At 38.2% G+C, this 22,988-nt stretch overlaps 2 protein-coding genes across 3 annotated transcripts in view; both read left to right on the top strand.

Annotated features, from left to right (window-relative positions):
• LOC106067795 (uncharacterized) overlaps window positions 1-22,988 on the top strand; it is a 262,134-nt gene that overhangs the window by 118,974 nt on the left and 120,172 nt on the right. The window lies entirely within an intron of this gene.
• Window positions 11,118-21,991, top strand: LOC129927315 (mucin-2-like). The gene is made up of 3 exons (XM_056035784.1): window positions 11,118-11,181; window positions 12,489-12,561; window positions 20,116-21,991. Exons 1-3 carry the CDS (start codon window positions 11,118-11,120, stop codon window positions 21,989-21,991), a joined length of 2,013 nt encoding a protein of 670 aa, XP_055891759.1.

Raw genomic sequence — 22,988 nt, 5'->3', positions numbered from 1 at the left:
TAATACAAATTGTGTGGTTTCTTTACTAAATTTCGTCCACCCCCCTCTAGGGGGAAGGGTCGGCCGAGTAGGGGCGATCGCCTTTACCTCCCCCCCCCCTTCCCTCCTGGATCCGCCAGTGGTCTAGTATCTCTATATAGTATGAAATGTATTTTAACAAAAAAATTAACATGTTTACTGGGCTGTTTGTTGTTGTTTTATTTTATACACAACGTAAAAATTCAAGTTTTGAATATGTGTTGAAACATTGAAGTCAAACTGTTACAAGCAAGGCTGTCTCATTTGCAATGAAACCAGGTCGTTCATGAGCTCTATATCCCGATACTTCACTTCTAAACAAAACAAAACTATTTATACATGCATGCGTGTCAAGTTTGCCGTTTCTGTAGCAATTGTGGTTTTACAGGGTGGGGGTCACTAGCGGTCGTCAGTCAACCCACCCAATCGGCCAACAGTGAGAGGGGGGGGATCGAAATAATCTAAAAATAATTAGTGTATATTATTAACATATCTAATAAATTCGTATACAAATTGTGTGATTTCTTTACTACAATTCGTCCACCCCCCACCTCTCTTTCGGGGGGAGGGGGGAGAGGGGCTCGGCCGAGTGCGGGGGGGGGCAATCGCCCCTCCCGGTCCCCCCCCCTCCTTCCCCCGGATCCGCCAGTGGTCTAGTATCTCTATATTGTTGGCCTCTTCTTCTTTGTAAATGTGTTTGGTTATTTGAGTGTTACATCCCATTAGACTCGTCTACACAAGTACACAACGAGGAGGCGCCGAACAAATAATACAACTAATACAAGTGTCCAAGTCTTTGTCAACAGAACACCAAGACACCAGCACGTTGTCGTGTCAATTATCAGAAAAAAAAAACAGATCAACAAATGAAGTATTCGATCTGAAGATTACATGAACACGCACGCGCTGTAAAACAAAAACAAAAAAGGTTAGGCTAACAACAAAACACTGAACTTAGAGACACTCGGGGTCCAAGCATTTATTTTATATAACAGGTTAGGCTAACATCAAAACACTGAACTTAAAAGAGACACTCGGGGTCCAAGCATTTATTTTATATAACAGGTTAGGCTAACAACAAAACACTGAACTTAGAGACACTCGGGGTCCAAGCATTTATTTTATATAACAGGTTAGGCTAACAACAAAACACTGAACTTTGAGAAACTCGGGGTCCAAGCATTTATTTCATACAACAGGTTAGGCTAACATCAAAACACTGAACTTAAAAGAGACACTCGGGGTCCAAGCATTTATTTTATACAACAGGTTAGGCTAACAACAAAACACTGAACTTTGAGACACTCGGGGTCCAAGCATTTATTTCATACAACAGGTTAGGCTAACATCAAAACACTGAACTTAAAAGAGACACTCGGGGTCCAAGCATTTATTTCATACAACAGGTTAGGCTAACATCAAAACACTGAACTTAAAAGAGACACTCGGGGTCCAAGCATTTATTTTATACAACAGGTTAGGCTAACAACAAAACACTGAACTTTGAGACACTCGGGGTCCAAGCATTTATTTCATACAACAGGTTAGGCTAACATCAAAACACTGAACTTAAAAGAGACACTCGGGGTCCAAGCATTTATTTCATACAACAGGTTAGGCTAACATCAAAACACTGAACTTAAAAGAGACACTCGGGGTCCAAGCATTTATTTCATACAACAGGTTAGGCTAACATCAAAACACTGAACTTAAAAGAGACACTCGGGGTCCAAGTATTTATTTCATACAACAGGTTAGGCTAACAACAAAACACTGAACTTTGAGACACTCGGGGTCCAAGCATTTATTTCATACAACAGATTAGGCTAAAAACAAAACACTGAACTTAGAGACACTCGGGGTCCAAGCATTTATTTCATAAACCAGGTTAGGCTAACATCAAAACACTGAACTTAGAGACACTCGGGGTCCAAGCATTTATTTCATACAACAGGTTAGGCTAACAACAAAACACTGAACTTTGAGACACTCGGGGTCCAAGAATTTATTTCATACAACAGATTAGGCTAACAACAAAACACTGAACTTTGAGACACTTGTGGTCCAAGCATTTATTTCATACAACAGGTTAGGCTAACAACAAAACACTGAACTTTGAGACACTCGGGGTCCAAGCATTTATTTCGTACAACAGGTTAGGCTAACAACAAAACACTGAACTTTGAGACACTCGGGGTCCAAGCATTTATTTTATATAACAGGTTAGGCTAACAACAAAACACTGAACTTTGAGACACTCGGGGTCCAAGCATTTATTTCATACAACAGATTAGGCTAGCAACAAAACACTGAACTTTGAGATACTCGGGGTCCAAGCATTTATTTCATACAACAGGTTAGGCTAACATCAAAACACTGAATATAAAAGAGACACTTGGGGTCCAAGCATTTATTTCATACAACAGGTTAGGCTAACATCAAAACACTGAATATAAAAGAGACACTTGGGGTCCAAGCATTTATTTCATACAACAGGTTAGGCTAACAACAAAACAAATCTTCCATCAAAATAAATTTTAACTCAAATTATGTTGTTATGCTGTTCTGTACTGTTGCGCAGTGGCTGAGTGGTAAAGCGCTTGGCTTCTGAATCTGGGGGTCCCGGGTTCGAATCTGGGTGAAAACTGGGATTTTTAATTTCGTAATCTTTGGGCGCCTCTGAGTCCAGCTCTAATGGGTGCCTTCCATGAGTTGGAGAAACGTAAAGGCGGTTTGTCGTTGTGCTTGCCACATGACACCCTCGTTAACCGTGGGCCACGCAAGCAGGTGACCTTTACATCATCTGCCCTATAGATCGCAATGTCTGAATTCTGAAAGGTGAAATTTTCATTACTGCTGTTTCTGACCTACAATTATTGAATGTATTCATGTCTAAAATGAGATTCAAGTTTAGACTACACCCCCCCCCCCCCTGTTAAGAAAAGTAAACAGGTAACAATAGAAGGGATGGATGTCTCGTGTTGACAGAGAGGGAAGCGAGCAGTAAATGTATTTCATTAGTGTTGTACTGGAAGATGGAAATGAAGAACACCTTTAGAATATACAGAAAAACACCTTTAGAAAATACAAAAGAACACTTTAAGAAAATACAGAGGAACACCTTTAGAAAATACAAAAGAACACTTTTAGAAAATGCAGAGGAACACCTTTAGAAAATACAGAAGAACAATTTTAGAAAATACAGAGGAACACCTTTAGAAAATACAAAAGAACACTTTTAGAAAATGCAGAGGAACACCTTGAGAAAATGCAGAGGAACACCTTTAGAAAATACAAAAGAACACTTTTAGAAAATGCAGAGGAACACCTTGAGAAAATGCAGAGGAACACCTTGAGAAAATACAGAAGAACACCTTTAGAAAATGCAGAAGAACACCTTTAGAAAATACAGAAGAACACGTTTAGAAAATACAGAGGAACACCTTTAGAAAATGCAGAAGAACACCTTTAGAAAATACAGAAGAACACCTTTAGAAAATACAGAAGAACACCTTTAGAAAATGCAGAAGAACACCTTTAGAAAATAGAGAAGAACACCTTTAGAAAATGCAGAAGAACACCTTTAGAAAATACAAAAGAACACTTTAGAAAATACAAAAGAACACTTTAGAAAATACAAAAGAACACTTTAGAAAATACAAAAGAACACTTTAGAAAATACAAAAGAACACTTTAGAAAATACAAAAGAACACCTTTAGAAAATACAAAAGAACACTTTTAGAAAATACAAAAGAACACTTTTAGAAAATACAAAAGAACACCTTTAGAAAATACAAAAGAACACTTTTAGAAAATACAAAAGAACACTTTTAGAAAATACAAAAGAACACTTTTAGAAAATACAAAAGAACACTTTTAGAAAATACAAAAGAACACCTTTAGAAAATACAAAAGAACACTTTAGAAAATACAAAAGAACACTTTAGAAAATACAAAAGAACACTTTAGAAAATACAAAAGAACACTTTAGAAAATACAAAAGAACACTTTTAGAAAATACAAAAGAACACCTTTAGAAAATACAAAAGAACACCTTTATAAAATACAAAAGAACACCTTTATAAAATACAAAAGAACACCTTTATAAAATACAAAAGAACACCTTTAGAAAATACAAAAGAACACTTTTAGAAAATACAAAAGAACACTTTTAGAAAATACAAAAGAACACTTTTAGAAAATACAAAAGAACACTTTTAGAAAATACAAAAGAACACTTTTAGAAAATACAAAAGAACACCTTTAGAAAATACAAAAGAACACCTTTAGAAAATACAAAAGAACACTTTTAGAAAATACAAAAGAACACTTTTAGAAAATACAAAAGAACACCTTTAGAAAATACAGAAGAACACCTTTAGAAAATACAAAAGAACACTTTTAGAAAATACAAAAGAACACTTTTAGAAAATACAAAAGAACACTTTTAGAAAATACAAAAGAACACCTTTAGAAAATACAAAAGAACACTTTTAGAAATTACAAAAGAACACTTTTAGAAAATACAAAAGAACACTTTTAGAAAATACAATCTGTCATGGGTTCAAATCTTGGTTAAGACATGGATTTTGAATTTCTGGATTTTTTTTAGGGACACCCTGGGTCCACCCAACTCTAATGGACAACTGACTTCAGTTGGGAAAAGCAAAAAGCGTTTGGTCGTTGCGCTGGCCACATGACACCTTGCTCGTTAACTGTTGGCCAAAGAAACAGATGACTTAAACATTTTCTGCTCTATAGATCGCAAGGTCTAAAGCGGGAACTGTTAGAAATAAGTTAATTGTGTAGGCATGCAAGTACTTTACTACCTATCTTAAGTTTAATGTTTCAAGTTTATCATTAATGTTAGTTCGATCTTTGTTGTGGGGGATATATCAATCAAGACTTTAAATTCTCTCTATTTTGCTATTACTAACGTTGAGTTAGGTTACTGACTTAATCTTAGAAACAGCTTGGGTGTCTACTACTGCGTATTACTGCAGGTAATTTTTCTATGTTCTGTACAATGGAAAGCTATTAAGGTTTTAAAACGACTGACTATCTTTATGAATAGAGACATTATTTTCTTTCTTATGGCTTACGTTATCCCCCGTGTGTGAGAGAATAAAGAATAAAATTATCTACAAATGAACATCATTGTACAGCTTGGGTCATCTTGTCCTCTCGAGGTCGCTACGACCAGCTCATTTCTTCCTACCACAAGTCGAAACGCAATTTGTCGACTCATCTGTTTAGGTCGTCGAAGACAGTCGAGGACTAAATATTTATTACATAAAACACTAAACTCGTATACGCTCGAGGGCCAAATATCCATTATATAAAACACATAACTCAGAGACACTCGATGACCTAATGATAATTTGGCTTGTTTTGGAATCCGAAGATTAATGAGGAAAGCAGCATTTCCCGTGCCTACGCAGCCCCAGCTGTGACCCACATACTTTGCCACAACCAGCACAGGTATAACCATTGTCCGCCGATGGTCGATTTAGATTTTCTTTTCGCCGTTTACGTCTGTCCACGGCAGCAGATTTTCTTGTCTCAAATTGTGTATCGGCAGCTTTTGTAAGTGACCTCCAGCTGTCTCGTCCTGAAGCCGCCTGCAACCAGGGACTCCCTTCTATTTCATTTAAAGCAAGTTGGCACCTAAGCTGGTCCTAAAAGTGTTTCCGTTGGGCACCTCTTTTACGTCGACCACCTTTTAGCTCACCAAAAAAAAACAACAACTGCTTTGGCATACGTTCGTCCCCCATAAGGGATACGTGCCCTGCCCAGCGTAAATGTCAGACCATAAGAAGTCCCTCTACACTTTCAAATGCCGCGCAAGGACATCGCTGTTTGTAGTGCAGTCTTGCCATTGAACGCCCATAATGAAGCGCAAGAATCTTTATTTGAACGTTGAAGTAGTCCCTGGTAGTTTTTTTTATATAATACCCAAGTCACTACCTTATAGAAAGATTGAGAGAATCACTTCTTTGGTAGACACTGATTTTTGTGTGTGGATGCAGGTGGAGCGATTTATTCCGCCAAACTCCTGCCTGGAGGCGTCCAAAAGCACTGAGCCTATGCTTCCTAGATATGGAAGTGGTCTACCATGTTAAGGGGGTGTCCATTCACGGCGATCTTTTTTGGGCCGGGTAGGTTTTATTGGGTGACTTCTGCAACATTATTATTATTAGAGCTTTTATATAGCGCTACTTTCATGCTTATAGCATGCTCAGAGCGCTTTGGTCCAATCTCATTTGTGGACCAGTGGGGGGGGGGGGAGGGAGGGGGTATCTAGGAGTTGGTTTTCCGTGCTGCCTTTAAGGGCGCTCAGTAAACACAACTCTGCCCGAGTCGGGTGTCGAACCTCGAGCTCCCTTCTAGGTAGCCAAGACAAGCCAAGTTCAAGCGCACTTAGCCTCTCGACCACGCTTCCCAAAAAGAAGCGGCAGCGTATGCAAATTCCTTGACCTCGAGCTGGAGAGTTAGTAGGTCCCAATCATCAGGATAGCGAAGCGCTGTTATGGCCATTCCCTTTGTTTGTGTATGGAACAGTGGGCGTCGAAGATTGAATACATTGTAGTAACCTGACGTAGATTTCTTCTCGTTATTACACAAACCACTGAACTTAGAGCACTCGGGGTCCAAGCATTTATTTCATAAACCAGGTTAGGCTAACAATAAAACAAATCTTCCATCAAAATATATATTAACTCTTTCTCTCCTAACTGACGATACCAGCGTTGATTCCACCAGAATGTGGTAAACAATTACGGAGAGAAAGAGTTAACTCAGATCATGTTGTGTACTGGTGTTGCAAAGAGGCGCTCAGGCTGAGTGGTAAAGCGCTTGGCTTCCGAATCGGGGGACCCGGGCTCGAATCTTGTTGAAGACTGAGATTTCTCTTTTCGGGATCTTTGGGCGCCCCTGAGTCCACCCAGCTAATATTATTATATATTACTAGCATTACCCACCGGCTACGCCCGTTTTATTTGGTTACAGGCTCTATTTTGTTTATTTTGCCATGTACCCCCTTCCTTGCTTTCCTACTTATAACTTTGACCGCCCCATGTATTCGAATTTCACTATTCTCTCCCTCCCCCCAACTATCCGCTTTAATTTTAAAATCTATGCCTCCTTATGTCTCGGAAGACAATGGATGCACCCCATGTGAATCAATGGCTTTGGGTTTCGTCTTAAGACGGGGCAGAATCTGGTGTGAGTGACTGATCAAGCCGACTCTAGAGCGGCAGAGTTTGCCACAGTTCGTGCATGTTTATGCATATGACTTAGGGCTAGCTGACAGGGCAGCTTTCTTCTTCTTTCTCTTGACTGATGCAGCTTCGATTCTTTTGCACTCGGCGAAGTTCGTACCAGCACGTACAGTCTGTCTCCATGCTGTCCGGTCTTGGGCTATCTCTTCCCACATACTTTGGTCGATGCCCGTGGTTCTCATGTCTCGCTTGTAGACATCTCTCTTTAGGTTAGTATTGGTTCTCTTATTATTAAAACTATCTGACTATTTGTGTACTTTTTTTATTATTTATGATATTTTTGGTCTGACACTTTTTTTTATTGTATAAATCTTGCAAATCGTAATGCTCGCATATTAATTTGGTCATATCATTCCCCATAATTTTTGTTACTTTTTTTTTATTAAGGTTTCCAGTCTTTTGACAAAAAAATTATTTTAATAGCTTTTAGCACCAAAAATGGATTTTAAAAAAATGCTTTCAAAAAGCGATTACGGCAAAATTCACCCAGTTATTCCTTTCTTTCTGCCCCCCCCCTTTTCCTTTCCATTTTGCAACTGATCATAGCGTATTGAGAAAGCTACAAGCAGGACTCTGTGCTACAGAAAACAATTGGTACAAATATATCTAATCGCACAGACATACTGTTATTTGTATCAACGCATTTATCATTTAATTACATTTACTGATCTTAACTAATTGATACAATTATACCTTGTATACGCTTTTTTTAATAAAAAAAAAAGTATTATTTATGAAGGACGGACAGACAGACAGACTTCACAAAACTGACATTATCTATTCTCTTTTCGGGACCGCTAAAAATAAAAACTCTAAAAAAATAATTTTCATGAAACAAAAAGTCTTTTTTCAGTGGAATTAATACAAATGTAGTTGTCTGCGCTTGAATAGTTGGACAAGAAGACCAAGAACAATAACTGCGAATGACGCTTTGGACACGAACTTCGCTTGACCACTAGAACTTTCTGGATTTCTTCGCCAGTGGCGTTTTTTAACCCCTGAAAAAAAAAAAAGGAAAATTTATGTCTAAGATTGGCAACAACAATAGTTTCAAGAAAGACATAAAAATACATTTTAAAACGACCATACCTCCTAAAGAGTCTAAGTCTGTCTAGCAGCGGTTCTCAACCTTTTAAGCTCGGCGACCCCTTTTTACAACCCCCCCCCCCCAACTCTGCCGCGACCCCCCCCCTGACACACACACATACAGCAATAGAAGAGTAGGCAATAACAATCCATATTTTCAATGGTCTTAAGCGACTCCTGGCAAATGGTCAATCGATCCACAGGTTGAGAACCCCTGCTATAGAGTGATTGTTTATTAATAACTAATGGGTCTCTGATTTAAAAAAAAAGAGAATTTGTTTTTTTGACCCCGCCCCATTCTCCGCATTTTGCTGTGAAAATGGCTAAGCTAATCGAATGTATATATTTACTACAATGTATAATATTCCAATGATAAGCCTTTTAAATCTAGAAGAAAACAGTGGGTACAAATATTTTTAATAGCAGACATGTGCTATTGTTAGTCAAGATCTATTACAAAATTTAATTACATGACTGATCCAAATTGGTCGTGCGGTTTTCGCGCTGGACTGTCGTTCGGACTTATCGATAGTCCTGGGTTCAAACCCTGCCCGCTCCCATCCCCCGTCGTCCTGCGGGAGGTTTGGACTAGGAAGTAATTATCTTCAACTCTGAAGGAACATCCGAAACATGTAAAACATTTTACAAACAAAACATTTTTAAACAAACATTTTAATTATGCTTTTTTTTTTTTAAAGTATTTTTTTTTATTTTCTTCCAATTTATGTCCCTTGACTGTACCAAATCTTTGGCGTCTGGAGGAATTCTCAAATATCCTCAGAGCCTCCTTAAGTCTAAGTGTTGGCTTTTGGCTTTTTTTAAATTAATTATTCGCAAACACACATTTTTTTATTATTTTTTTTTTTGGGGGGGGGGGGGGGTTGATTCAACGAAACTCTATCTTTGTAATTTACTATCCCTCGTAATACAAACTAACCGGATATGACCTCATGACCTTTAAACTAAATAATAACCTCTTTTAGTTGATTGGCTTGATGTGGATTCGTTCAGGTTTTCCAGTGACCTCTTTCCGGGTCCTGTGAACAGAAATTCAGATATTGATCATATTATAATATATATATATATATATATAATGTTCATTACTTATATTTTAAAAGTACATAAGCACACACTCCACCTTGCCCACGTGTTGTCTTAATCTAGTACGGTAAAATACACCAAAAAAAAAAAAAAGTTTACAAAGACAGTTTGTGTGGAAACACAAACTTAAAAGCGGCCACCGAAGTGGTCCGCCCAGGCAGGTTAAAAGGCGGGTATCGATATTTTTCAGAGAGAACATCAGAATTAAATTCGATCAATGACAAATGACAGAGAAAAATGGAGAAAGAAGGTTGACAGATCTTGTGTGGTGCCCCAGCTGTCCAGCAAACTAAAGGATAGGTGAAAGTGAATGTGAAGTTAAATGTGAACCTGGCCCAACTGATGTCCAATAATGAATATCGAATTGATCTAATTGCTTTGTAAAGGATCAATCTCTAATTCCTCGAAAAAAAAAAACATTTCGTAAAAAAAAAAAATATTAAATTTTTCCTTTAGGTGAGTGTTCCATAACTTTGCATATTTTTAAAACATTTATGCAAACGGGTGTAGATTTTTTGTCAAAAAATTTTGTTTTTATATTTGTATTATTAATTTATGTCAGTTCTGTTATACTAAGAACTACATTTACGAACAAATGTTTACTATTTTTTTAAAGAGAAAAAACTATTTAGTATGCATTATAAAATAGACATAATTTAAAAAAATTATTAATCTTGTAAACCAGTGATGCCCAAACTACGGCCCGCGGGCCAGATCCGGCTCGCGATGTGCTTCCATCCGGCCCACAGAAACGTCGGCACAAGATATAGACACCCCCCTCCCCCCCAAAAAAAATGTATCTTTACCTACGTTAGAGTCCTCGCATTTTTTCTAATGGATTACTACCAAGGCGTTTAACATTTGTGCGTTCATGAGATAGGACTATAGAATCTACAAGGCAAAGTGAACGTGTCTTTAAGTTTTTGTAGAACTTGATACCATTGCTAGCCAACATGTTTGTTTTTATAAAGAAAGTGTGGCTGTTTCAAAAAAATAAAATATGAACAGAACTTACGCCTTTTTTTTAAAGTGTAAAGAGAAAATTCAAATATCCCAATAATTCAATGTAAGTACTAGCTCCTCGGGTTTGAAATAAAATAGTTTTAGGTCAATTTCATTAAGCTTTTGTATCTTTTCCATCATTTGGCCCGCGACACTGGTGTTGGAAAAAAAATGGCCCGCAGATTGAATTGTGTTGGGCATCACTGTTGTAAACTACATTTTCTTATGCCTTTTAGTGTTTGAACTAAGGGGGTGTTTCTTTTCTTGAGGATTCGAATAAGAGATTGAGCCTTTACAAAACAATTAGATCAATTAAAAGACATGTTAGGCCAGGTTCACATCTAACTTTACATTCACTTTCACCTATCATTTGATCTGTGGGACAGCTGGGGCACTACACAAGATCTGTCAACGTTCTTTCTCCATTCTTATCTGTCATTTGTTTTTTTATATAATTTCATTCGGATGTTCTTTCTGAAAATATTGAAGCCTGCCTGGGTGGACCATTTCGGGGGCCGATTTTCAGTTTGTGTTTCCACACACACTGTCTTTGTAAACTTGTTGTAATTATATTTTGTCTGCATTTGTTTTTGAATGTCAGTTTTCTTTAAGGGCAGCTGATAATAAGAATGGTCTATGTATGCACTACAGATGATGTTCAATATCTTTTCATGAGGAAGCCTGATCAAAAAGGTACGAAGAATAAATTTTTCTTTATGATTACTGATCAGAGACCCCCCCCCCCTTTTCTCAAAGAAAATTTTAATGATATTAATTTAATTAAATTTTAAAAATGTAAATAAATGTTTATCTTAGGAAACAATGGTCGAGACCTATATCTCCAGCTTTTTGTCATTTCGCTGAGATCTAAGTTCAATATTAATTTAATACGAACATTTATACAATGAAAATATATACAATTGTTTTTGACCTAATGCACTTATATAGCAACAATCCTTCTTGTAAACCATACCATAAACATTTTGTGTTTTGCCTCTATTGTAATATTATTTTTCTTTGCATTCTTTAAACAATATTTTTTAGTTTTTTTTTAAACAGATCGCCACATTTTTCTTTAAGGGAAGCCTGCTCAATCTTATCTTATATAATACAGACGTTACTTCAAAAAAAGAAGATGATTACGTCCTACGCGTCATGCATTATGTCATGCATATTGACCAATGACTTAAATTCTGCCAAGTCACTGGTTTTCCTGGCTGACTCAGGCAACCCATTCCATGCTCTAATAGCGCTAGGGAAGAAGGTAAGAAGAATGAATTTGTGTTTTTAGATTTATGATCGGCAATCTGAAAGAAAAGTTTTAATGAGATGGAATAAATTAAATGTAAATAAATAAATGCTATCTTAAATTTGAAATATGCTGGTTGTGTATCTTCAGTTTTTGTTTTTTTTAAGTTTCACTGTGATCATTGTTTATCTTAACTCTAGAATAACTTTTCAGCCAACTTATTTTGAAAATTACCATTGAACTATACTTACAACAGAATATAGTTGTATTATTAAGAGCCTGTGATAAAATTAATATAAATAAATTGGACAAAATATAATATTGAATGAATTGAAGCCTAGCTAGATCTAGTCTGCCATCGCCATTGATAAAGTTAATATAAATAAATTGGACAAAATATAATATTGAATGAATTGAAGCCTAGCTAGATCTAGTCTGCCATTGCACTTTTAGCATAGTCAAATACCAATGCCACATTTGCTGACACCAATTCATAACATTTAATTTAAGGAGAAGATTGAACTCCAAATTTTGAAACACCATTAATTTTTGTGTTACTTAATAGGCTTTAGAAGCTACCTAATTTTTTAGCACCACTTATCATGGAAATATATCCATTAAATAGTATGTCCACATAGATGAATGTAAGGTCTTCTGATGTATAATTGTTAGATTTTTAAATTATTAATACAGCTTGAAGGTAGTTTTGTTACATGACTATAATATTTATTTGTTTGTTTGTTTGTTCCAGCTGCTGCATGGAAGTCAAAATATGATCACTTTACTGATATTGAAATTATTGCCACCAGTCTTGAAGTCAACCTGTATAGGATATTATGGGTAGAATGAAAATGCTGTCTTCATCTTATTTGCACTATTATATTTGTCTTTTTTGTTGGTTAATTATTGCATGAATAAAAGATTTTTAAAAAAAATGTGTTACTTGTGTATGTAAGTTTGATTTAAGAATGAATGATCAGAGCATGCAAGTCTTATATAGTACTTTCAAAAAATTGTATTGTTTTCTAGGGTTCAAACCCAAAAATATAAAATAACATGCCCATTATTGTATAAATATGTTGACATTATAGATAGATGTATATATAGATCATGCACTGATTCAATTATTCATTATAATTTCCAAACAATTATGTCAAAATAATTCTATTGCTAGATCTAATTTATCAGTATGATAGTATGTAAAAGGTTATAAATCTCATACTTATAAATAGACTTCTTCCTGAAAAAAAGAGCAGAAAAAAACAAAAAATTAGTAATGAATTTGTTTTAAATTACAGCATTGAAAAACAATAAAAATTATACCTAATTAAGCCTTAATAAAATTTTATGGAAAAGCTCCAGACCTTTGTTAACAGATGCATACGCCGGATATTGATCCCCTGGGAGTGCGCAGGATTAAGTAAGTAAGTCAAAATTTAATGACTGAACCATTGGAGCCGGTATTTGCATGGTAATGGCATAATAATGGTAATAATGGTAATCCCTAATGAAAATCCAATAAAATTTACCTTACTAAACCATTAGGGCCAGCATCGGACCGATAATGGCACAATAAGTGTTATCCCTAATTGAACCCCATTGAAAATCTCAGTTACTAAACCATTAGGGCCAGCATCGGACCGATAATGGCACAATAAGTGTTATCCCTAATTGAACCCCATTGAAAATCTCAGTTACTAAAGCATTAGGGCCAGCATCGGACCGATAATGGCACAATAAGTGTTATCCCTAATTGAACCCCAATGAAAATCTGTTACTAAACCATTAGGGCCAGCATCGGACCGATAATGGCACAATAAGGGTGGAGGAAAAAGTATGTACAAGGAGCGAAAAGTACACAGAAGAGAGGGGGCGGGATAGGTGTCACAGGTAATGACAAATCCGAAGGAAATGATCGCCAGGCGCATGACGCCAACGACCAGTGCTCGGTGCTGGTCTTGTTTTCACTTGTTTGACTTAACCTGCGTCAAGGGGACATGTGTCACCCAAATCACACCTACCCAATTTCTCAAACTATATCTTTTAAAGGTATATTCGCTTGTTCGGATATTAAACTGATGTCAATTAAAAAAAAATCTTTTGGAAAAAAATCAAGAATGTCATCCAGTGCGCTTAGCACAGGGGTTCTCAACCTGTGGCTCGCGACCCCCTTGGGGGGGGGGGTCGATGGAGGATTTTCCAGGGGTCGCCTAAGACCATCGAAAATATGGATTGATATTGTCTACTCTTCTATTGCTGTATGTGTGGGGGGAGGGAGGGGTCGCGGCAGAGAGGGAATTGTATAAAGAGGTCGACGATTTTAAATGGTTGAGAACCGCTGGCTTAGCAGAACTCACATATATAAAGGAGAGGGGATAGTATGTCATTACCATTCAGAAATCAGACTTATTATATATTCATAAAATAAGCAAAACCTTTTATAAAAAAAGAAAACAAAACAAAAACAAAACAATTCGCTGGATGGTGTTAGAATTCATACAATAGATACAACATTATCCTAGAGTGAAATAAACATTGTTATAAAATGTACGTGGTTATTAAATCATCGTCAAATTATATCTGGCGCCAAAATCGTCCCATGCGCCAAAACGTCTCGCGCCAAAACCACCGCGCCTCCATTACAAATATAGTGTCCATGCGTGTAGGCCATGGTATTCTAGCACCAATGTTTATTAGGTGTAGGCTACAATTTTTGAACGCACTTTCTTTGTTGCCTAGCTTTTATGCTTACGGAGGGTTTGGTTTTGTTAGGGCGATGGTTTAACGTTTCTTTCGTCTGTGTACCCCTGTTTAGGGCGAGTATTAAAGGCATCACTGTATTTCGCAGTTGTTTCGCTGCCGTAGCGTATTAGACTAGACCTTTCTATTTGTCTCTGCTCATGTCTCTACAGGGAGCTAGTTATGGGATTATCAAGCTTACATTGGAGTTTGTTATCGGCAGTGGGGCCAGTGTTGTGCGTACTTATGTGTTGCGTTGTGTGATAGCAAGGTGCAGAATTATTGTTTTAATTAATATAATCACAATATTAGAATGTTTTAAACTCAATGATATTACTCCATCAGTTCGTGTCGTCATTATAACTTATATTCATATCATTAAACAATTACATTGTCATGGTTGTTAACAGCCAGTCAATGGACCTCATTCACCAACCGTAAACAAACAACATTTAGCCACGTAGTGATTTATCTCTTCTATATAATTTACGATCTCATGTTTAATTCATGATGGTTGTCACGTGACAGTTTTTTTTCCATTGTTTTATCAATAAGATCACGTGACTAAATGTTGTTTGTTTACGATTGGTGAATGAGGTCCATTATTTATTGTAAGCACGAAGGTGCCTGTTGAATGTCAGGGGCCCGAGCAAACGAGGTAAGGTTTTAACAAAATCCCTGACATATATATGTAAGACATATCACACTGAGTGAAGTAAATACATACCATGACCTTGCTTTATCCATTCTTTTCATGAAACAAAAAAATATATAAAATTTTAATTATATAATTACATCCGTGTTTAATGGCTACTTTAAAGAAAGAAAAAAAAAGACGCTTCATCTCTCTGCTGCCTATTCCGTTTAGATCTGAACACATGGGCGTCCCGCAGGATTTTTTTTAGGGGGGGGGGGGTGCAAGCTGCCAACAATGGCCTCAGTCGTAGCACCAACTTTCTTGTTACGGAGAATAAAATTAAAGAAAAAAAAACAGGATCCCCACCCCTTCATCCATATACGACATTAAATGCACTGAAAAAAAGTATTCCAATATCTATAGTGTTATAAACCTGGCGGGGGGCTGGGGGGGGGTGTAGACAGCCGACGCAAATCGCCCTAGGCCAACGCTAGACGAGCGGTCAACCGTGACGAGTTACGACGGTCAGCCAAGACAGTTCGGGAAGGATCTGTGTTAGAGCTTATGATCGTCATGAGGGATGTATTCGAGTGACCACCCAGAAGGGTCGAGCGATGTTCCTCCGGTTCTAGAAGGCCAGTAGGGACCCTATATAAAGAGCGGAGGTGTCACAGTCAAGACGGTTCAGAGCCCGGTTCACTACAGCCCGGTTCAATACAGCACAGTTCAGTGTGGTTCAGCGGTGTGGTTCTGTACGGAGCATTACGACGGTTCAGTGCGGAGTACTATCAAGTACAGTCGAGAGGAACGGCGTCTTGGTCTTGATCTTTGATCGAGTTCGACACAACGAGCCCAGTGTGTGAAGTCAGTCCCGAACAGTTGAACCCAGTGCAAGCCCGGAACGAGACGGAAAGGCCTGTGCAAGAGTTGATACGTCGGTACGGTTGCTCACGAAGAAATATCTGTACAGCCTGTGTTACGTGTTGCCAATTGTACAGTGTTGGCTGTGATTATTGCACATTACACCTTTACGTTATTTTAGAGCCCTGAGTTGTCAAGTTCTTTAAGTTGGTGGTTTCGTGTGGTGCAGTTTGCAGAGAGCCTGGTTAGTGAGATTCGTTGCAATATATTGAAGCCAATGTTCGGATCAGGAATATATATATAAATATAGGCTCTATTGTTTCATGAAATAAAAAAATAAACTTGTGAACAAACTATTTAATCTACTTTTTGTTAAGTTTATCCGGGCTGCCCGTTCCTCCCTACAGTCAATTAAACAAAAAACTGCAACTGAAGCTGCCAAAACTGTCCATAACTTGACTAATGCTTCTCTTCGCGATGAACGCTTATCATGCACAGTGCTGACATTTTTCTTCACGTTCCAGTTCTTGCACCGTCTTAGGATGCAGACAATCACTATTGCTCGAAAAGCGAGACGTTACTATAGAAACTAACGAATCAAGATACGAAATGTAAATCCGTGTTTTTGTAATAATTTATAACACTCAAAATCCAAACATATGGGTTTTTTTTTTTTGCTCGGTGTGTCTGTTGACTGTAAATTCTAGGCAGCACCAACTGCCAGCAGTTTTGCCTTAATTGGCATGTCATCCCTGAAGTGTCCCTCGGCATGGTCAAGTTTTGATTATGTCGCCGAGATTGCAGTTCAGCAGCTTTTATGTTAAGTTGGACAGACTGCTAAAGAACAGATGAATAATTGACGACAGTGAAAAGACAAATGAGAAACACGCGAGGATCAGACACTGATTACACCTGTGCAGCTTGACTGGTTTTACACAGACGTTTAGATCCGCCAAATAGTGAAAGTTCTTCTCAAAGTAGTGGCTTTTAAAGCGTGAACGGATTCTTATTTATCATTTGATCGTGTCTCACGCAAAAGTGGTAAATTTAGTTCCAAAAGCTCTCGTTTGGGACTTTTCCAGAAGAAATAGCCTTCTTGACGACACTGACAACAGCATTACGTATGCCTGAAATGTCATTGATTGATTGGTTAATTGATAAGAATGTTAACGTTTTCTCTCCTAACTGAAGATACCAGCCTTAGAATGTGGTAAATGATTACGGAGAGAAAGAGTTAAGTCTGTGGGACGTGAAACAGACAAAGTCTGCTTTTGGATATTTCCCCACGAATCCTTGCCTGAACACAGTTCTGAATGCTAGCTTTCACGGGCAGCCATCGTAGCCATCGCAGCCTTTGCCAAGTTGTTTGTCAATGTCTAGACTGTACATAATGTATTCTTTGACAATGAGATTAGACACAGACAGTGTATCTCTTTGAACAACAGGAACAAAACAACTGAAGTCTTCTCCAATCCAATCGCCATCAAATGCAAGTGCAACTAATTGCAAACTTATAATAAAGCGACCAAGGTCGGCCATCAATTCCTGTTTATTCTATTTTATTACAATAAAAGCGTATCCTTACATCTGTACGTCAGTGGAAGCACTACTTGTTAAATGTCTACTTAGAAGAAGTTAATTGATTTGAAGGTGTATGAAATTGACAAAAAATTTGAGTACTCAGAATTGGGAGTGGTGCTTAGGCTAGTCTGTTACAACAATAATGTATCCTTACACCTGTACTTCGGTGGAAGCACTACTTCTTCACTTGCTACTATAGGATAATTGATTTGATGGTGCAAACAAGTGTCTAGAATTAGGCTACTCAGAATCCAGGGGGGGGGGTGCAAGTGCATCACCTTGCACCCCCCTAGCGGCGCCCATGTCAGGAATGAACATGTAGAGAAGCGAGTGGAAAATTTCTTTTGACCCTATCTTTTTGCTTTAAGGGTTTTAGGTCAACTGCTGGTTTTGGTTTTACATCTAACGGCGCATGCGCGGACTTGACAGACAGAAGGATTAAGTTGATGCTTTTTTTTTCAATATTTGAATTGTTTTGCATCTCGTTATTTCATTGGTATATTTACATAAAGAATGCGGCCATTTTCCGTTTGGCGCGCTTTGCTGCGGAGCTGAGACTGATCCGTATCCTCTGTCAATAGGCGTATTATTACCATCTGTCTCCACATGGTTCAATCTAGTTTTGGCCTTCCCAATAGTCAACATCGATGATCAGTGCTATAACTTCCGAATATCAGAAATGGGCGACAGGTTTTATGTGTGCCTATCTGGAGTTATCTCATATAATACAGACGTTACTTCAAAAAAGAAGATGATTACGTCCTACGCGTCATGCATTTAGTCATGCATATTAACCAATGACTTAAATTCTGCCAAGTCACTGGTTTTCCTGGCTAGCTCAGGCAACCCATTCCATGCTCTAATAGCACTAGGGAAGAAGGAGTATTTGTACAAATTTGTCCTAGCATATGGGGCGAGGAATGTGCCTTTATCTTTGTGTCTTTCAGAGTATTTTATTAAATTTTGTTTTTGTATTTGAAGATTATGGTTCAGTGTTTTATGTATTATTGCTACTTTACTTTTGAGCCTTCTGTCCTGAAGGCTTTCTAAATTTAGTGATTTTACTAAAGGTGTTACTCTAGTCAAATGTGAATATTCGTTTGTTATGAATCGCACTGCTCTATTTTGTGTCTGTTCTAGTTTCTTAATGTTTTCTTGAGTTGAGGGGTCCCAAACAGTGGATGCATATTCTATTATTGGCCTAACCAAGGTTAAATAACATTTTAGTTTTATTTTCTTATTTGATTTATAGAAATTTCTTTTAATAAATCCTAATGCTTTGTTTGATTTTTTTGTAGTTTCATCAATATGTGGATTCCATGACAGTTTTTCATTTATTATAACACCTAGGTATTTTGCTTTTTTAGTCTGTGTTACTGGTTTGCCATGAATAAGATAAGTGGAATTAATTTGTTTTAGTTTTTTTGTTACTCTTAACAACTGACATTTTTCTGGGTGGAAAGACATGCTCCAATTTGATTTCCATTTCTGTAATTCATCTAATTCTCTTTGTAAAATATCTGTGTCTTGTGTTGTTTTTATTGTTCTATATATTATGCAATCGTCTGCAAATAATCTGACTTTTGTTCCTGAAGTAATGCAATTTGGTAAATCATTTATGTAAATTAAAAATAGTAGTGGACCCAAGACTGTTCCTTGAGGTACACCTGAGTTTACCTGAGTTGACGGTAATTGCTGATATTCGGGATTCGTTCCTCTTTCATCTTGTGTAGGCCAATATGACCGTGCAAGCCCAATCGATTGAGGATAATGTAAAGAATCTAAACTCAAGGAGGGATCAAGTAAAGAGGGGTGGTGTCCCTTTTTGTAAACAGAGCTGTAAGATGATTACAATAAACATAAATATCCGTCTTTTACACCAGCTCCTTTAGCTTTGGCCTACAGGGTTCTCTGTTGCCTCCTAAGTCTTCACATTCCTACAGGGTTCTCTGTTGCTGCCTCAGTCTTCACATTCCTACAGGGTTCTCTGTTGCCTCCTAAGTCTTCACATTCCTACAGGGTTCTCTGTTGCCTCCTAAGTCTTCACATTCCTACAGGGTTCTCTGTTGCTGCCTCAGTCTTCACATTCCTACAGGGTTCTCTGTTGCCTCCTAAGTCTTCACATTCCTACAGGGTTCTCTGTTGCCACCTCGGTCTTCACATTCCTACAGGGTTCTCTGTTGCTGCCTCAGTCTTCACATTACCACAGGGTTCTCTGTTGCTGCCTCAGTCTTCACATTACTACAGGGTTGCCTATACTTACAGTGTTCAATTTCTTGCCACTAACAATTTCCATGTCGCTTTTAATTCTCAAACTCAGCTTTACATTTCTAAGTTTTTGCGCTTGTTTTAGTTTTGTTTTTATTGACAAGCTTCGGTTTAATCCAGATCTGTTTTTTTTTTCATTTGAGCTCTGTTTTATGGTTTTGTTTACCCGACAAAAAATCGCGGACAAACTATCGCCGACACAATAGCGCGAAATTCCCAGACGAAATAGCGCAAGGCCAAGTATCGAGTACTCATTTCTAGTATGTGTAATAAGTACTAGATTTGATTACAGTGAAGATCTTCCTACCACCACTACCATTACTACCATTACCACTTCTAGAAATATTTTCACTTTCACCACTACAACCATCAACATTACAACGAATACTATCATTACCACTACCACTACCACAACTACTATCATTACCATTACCACTACCACCACCACTACCACTACCACTACCACCACTACCACCATCACTACCACCACTACCATTACTACCACCACCACTTCTACCACTACCAAAACTACCACTACCATTACTACCACCACCACTACCACTACCACCACTATCATTGCTACCCCTACCACCACTACTACCACAACCATTTCTACCATTGCCACTACCATTACTACCACTAAAACTTCTACCACTACCACCACTACCACTACCACCACTACCATTACTACCACTACCAACACTACCATTACTACCACTACCATTACTACTATCACTACCATTACTACCACTACCATTACTACCGCTACCATTAATACCGCCACTACCACCACTACCATTAACAGCACTACCATTACCACCACTACCATTACTACCATTACCACCACCACTACCATTACTACCGCTACCATTACTACCACCACTACCATCACTACCACTACCATTACTACCACTAAAACTTCTACCACTACCACCACTACCACCACTACCATTACTACCACTACCATAACTACTACCACTACCATTACTACCACTACCATTACTACCACTACCATTACTACCGCCACTACCACCACTACCATTAACAACACTGCCATTACCACCACTACCATTACTACCATTACCACCACCACTACCATTACTACCACTACCATTACTACCACCACTACCATCACTACCACTACCATTACTACCACTACCACTACTACCATCATTACCATTACTACCACTACCACCACTACCATTACTACCACTACCACCACAACCACCACTACCATTACTATCACTACCACCACCACCACTAATATTACTACCACTACCATCACTACTGCCACTACCACTACAATTACTACCACTAAAACTTCTACCACTACCACCACTACCACTACCACCACTACCATTACTACCACTACCAACACTACCATTACTACCACTACCATTACTACTAACACTACCAATACTACCACTACCATTACTACCACTACCATTACTACCACCACTACCACCACTACCATTAACAACACTACCATTTTCACCACTACCATTACTACCATTACCACCACCACTACCATTACTACCGCTACCATTACTACCACCACTACCATCACTACCACTACCATTACTACCACTAAAACTTCTACCACTACCACCACTACCACCACTACCATTACTACCACTACCATTACTACTACCACTACCATTACTACCACTACCATTACTACCGCCACTACCACCACTACCATTAACAACACTGCCATTACCACCACTACCATTACTACCACTACCATTACTACCACCACTACCATCACTACCACTACAATTACTACCACTACCACTACTACCATCATTACCATTACTACCACTACCACCACTACCATTACTGCCACTACCACCACAACCACCACTACCATTACTATCACTACCACCACCACCACTAATATTACTACCACTACCATCACTACTGCCACTACCACTACTATTACTACTAGTACTACTACAAAAACTAACTTATCATTTGAACATAGAAATACTTGCTTACCGTGCCACGCATCAGCCTTTAAAAAATGTTCCAATTTGTATAACTCATATTTTAGCTCAAGATATCTTTTGTCATTGAGAACCAGAGAGGCATACTCTTTCTCCAAATTTCTCTCCGCCAATAGCTCTTCCACTAAGTTCCTTTCTACCAGCTTGAAATCAGAAGAATAACACCCATCGGTCGAACTGACTATGTAAATATATAAAGGTAAACACTAGTATTATACTACTGTTAAAAAACTGTTACTTTGCTTACTTCTATAGACTATGTATTCAAAGTCATGACTACACAATGGTAAGTTCTATGACTAAACTGTAACTTGTCATTACCTTGTTGATGTCTAAGGGCTGAGCCGAAGGCTCTTCGAGCCCTAAGTTTGAAAAAAAACCCTGCTTGGACGCCAAACAGTAAAAAAAAAAAAAACCTGTGTGAACACACAGTTCTGTTTGGGAGAGAGCATTGCTATTGACCGATGCATTTGATCCCCAACACGTGGGCTAGATACAAGGCCGAAGGCCGAGAATGCACCGGGAACTTCTGCCATTTTCCTTCAATGTACCAAGCTAACTGTGTAGGACCCGCCATTTATGTAACGATCCCTTTGAGGAACAGCGCATGGATTGGTGACAGGTTTGTGGGGACTTTATTACAACCCCGCCCCGCCCGTGCAATGGGTGGACTCTCGTCTACCCGTGGGCATCCCCACGGGAGTCTTGTGTTGCTACCCATTTAGCCTAGCCACTTCCTCTAATGGCCGTTTCCACGCGAGCGCCACGATGAGGCAGGGCAACGTGCTCGCGCTTGTTATTACCTGACTTGCGCCAAGAACAACTAAGTTATTTCATTTTAACGATCGCTAGTAGCTAATAGCAGAGGAGAAATAAATTATTTATTTGCCAATTCGTCCGCTTACATCCACACTGATATCATCACATCTAGATGTCATCTACGAATTCGCACAGTTGAACGTGAGTGATTCACGCACAGAACACGAAACATCCATTTGAAAATGTGTGTGTGAGAGAGAGATTGTGTGTGTGTGGGTGTGGAGAAAATTTTATACAGATTGGAATCTAAAGAAAGCGGTTTAACATAGTGTGTAGCATTTATAACTGTTTTACTACAAATAAGCCTCTGTTTCGAAATCAACAATTGAAAATAAAAAAG

The sequence above is a fragment of the Biomphalaria glabrata genome, chromosome 7 (assembly GCF_947242115.1).
Source record: "Biomphalaria glabrata chromosome 7, xgBioGlab47.1, whole genome shotgun sequence".
In the NCBI taxonomy this organism is placed as follows: Eukaryota; Metazoa; Mollusca; class Gastropoda; family Planorbidae; genus Biomphalaria; species Biomphalaria glabrata.
Note: the sequence above shows the minus strand (reverse complement) of the source record. Positions and strands in the feature narration are given on the sequence as shown.

Bases quoted from the DNA above. Each gene is read 5' to 3' on its own strand.
- LOC129927315 (XM_056035784.1), top strand. From the start codon at position 11,118: ATGGTCTATGTATGCACTACAGATGATGTTCAATATCTTTTCATGAGG. The intron at 11,182-12,488 runs GTACGAAGAATA...TGTTTGTTCCAG, and splicing joins GAGGAAGCCTGATCAAAAAG to CTGCTGCATGGAAGTCAAAA. The intron at 12,562-20,115 runs GTATAGGATATT...ATTTGATTACAG, and splicing joins ACCAGTCTTGAAGTCAACCT to TGAAGATCTTCCTACCACCA.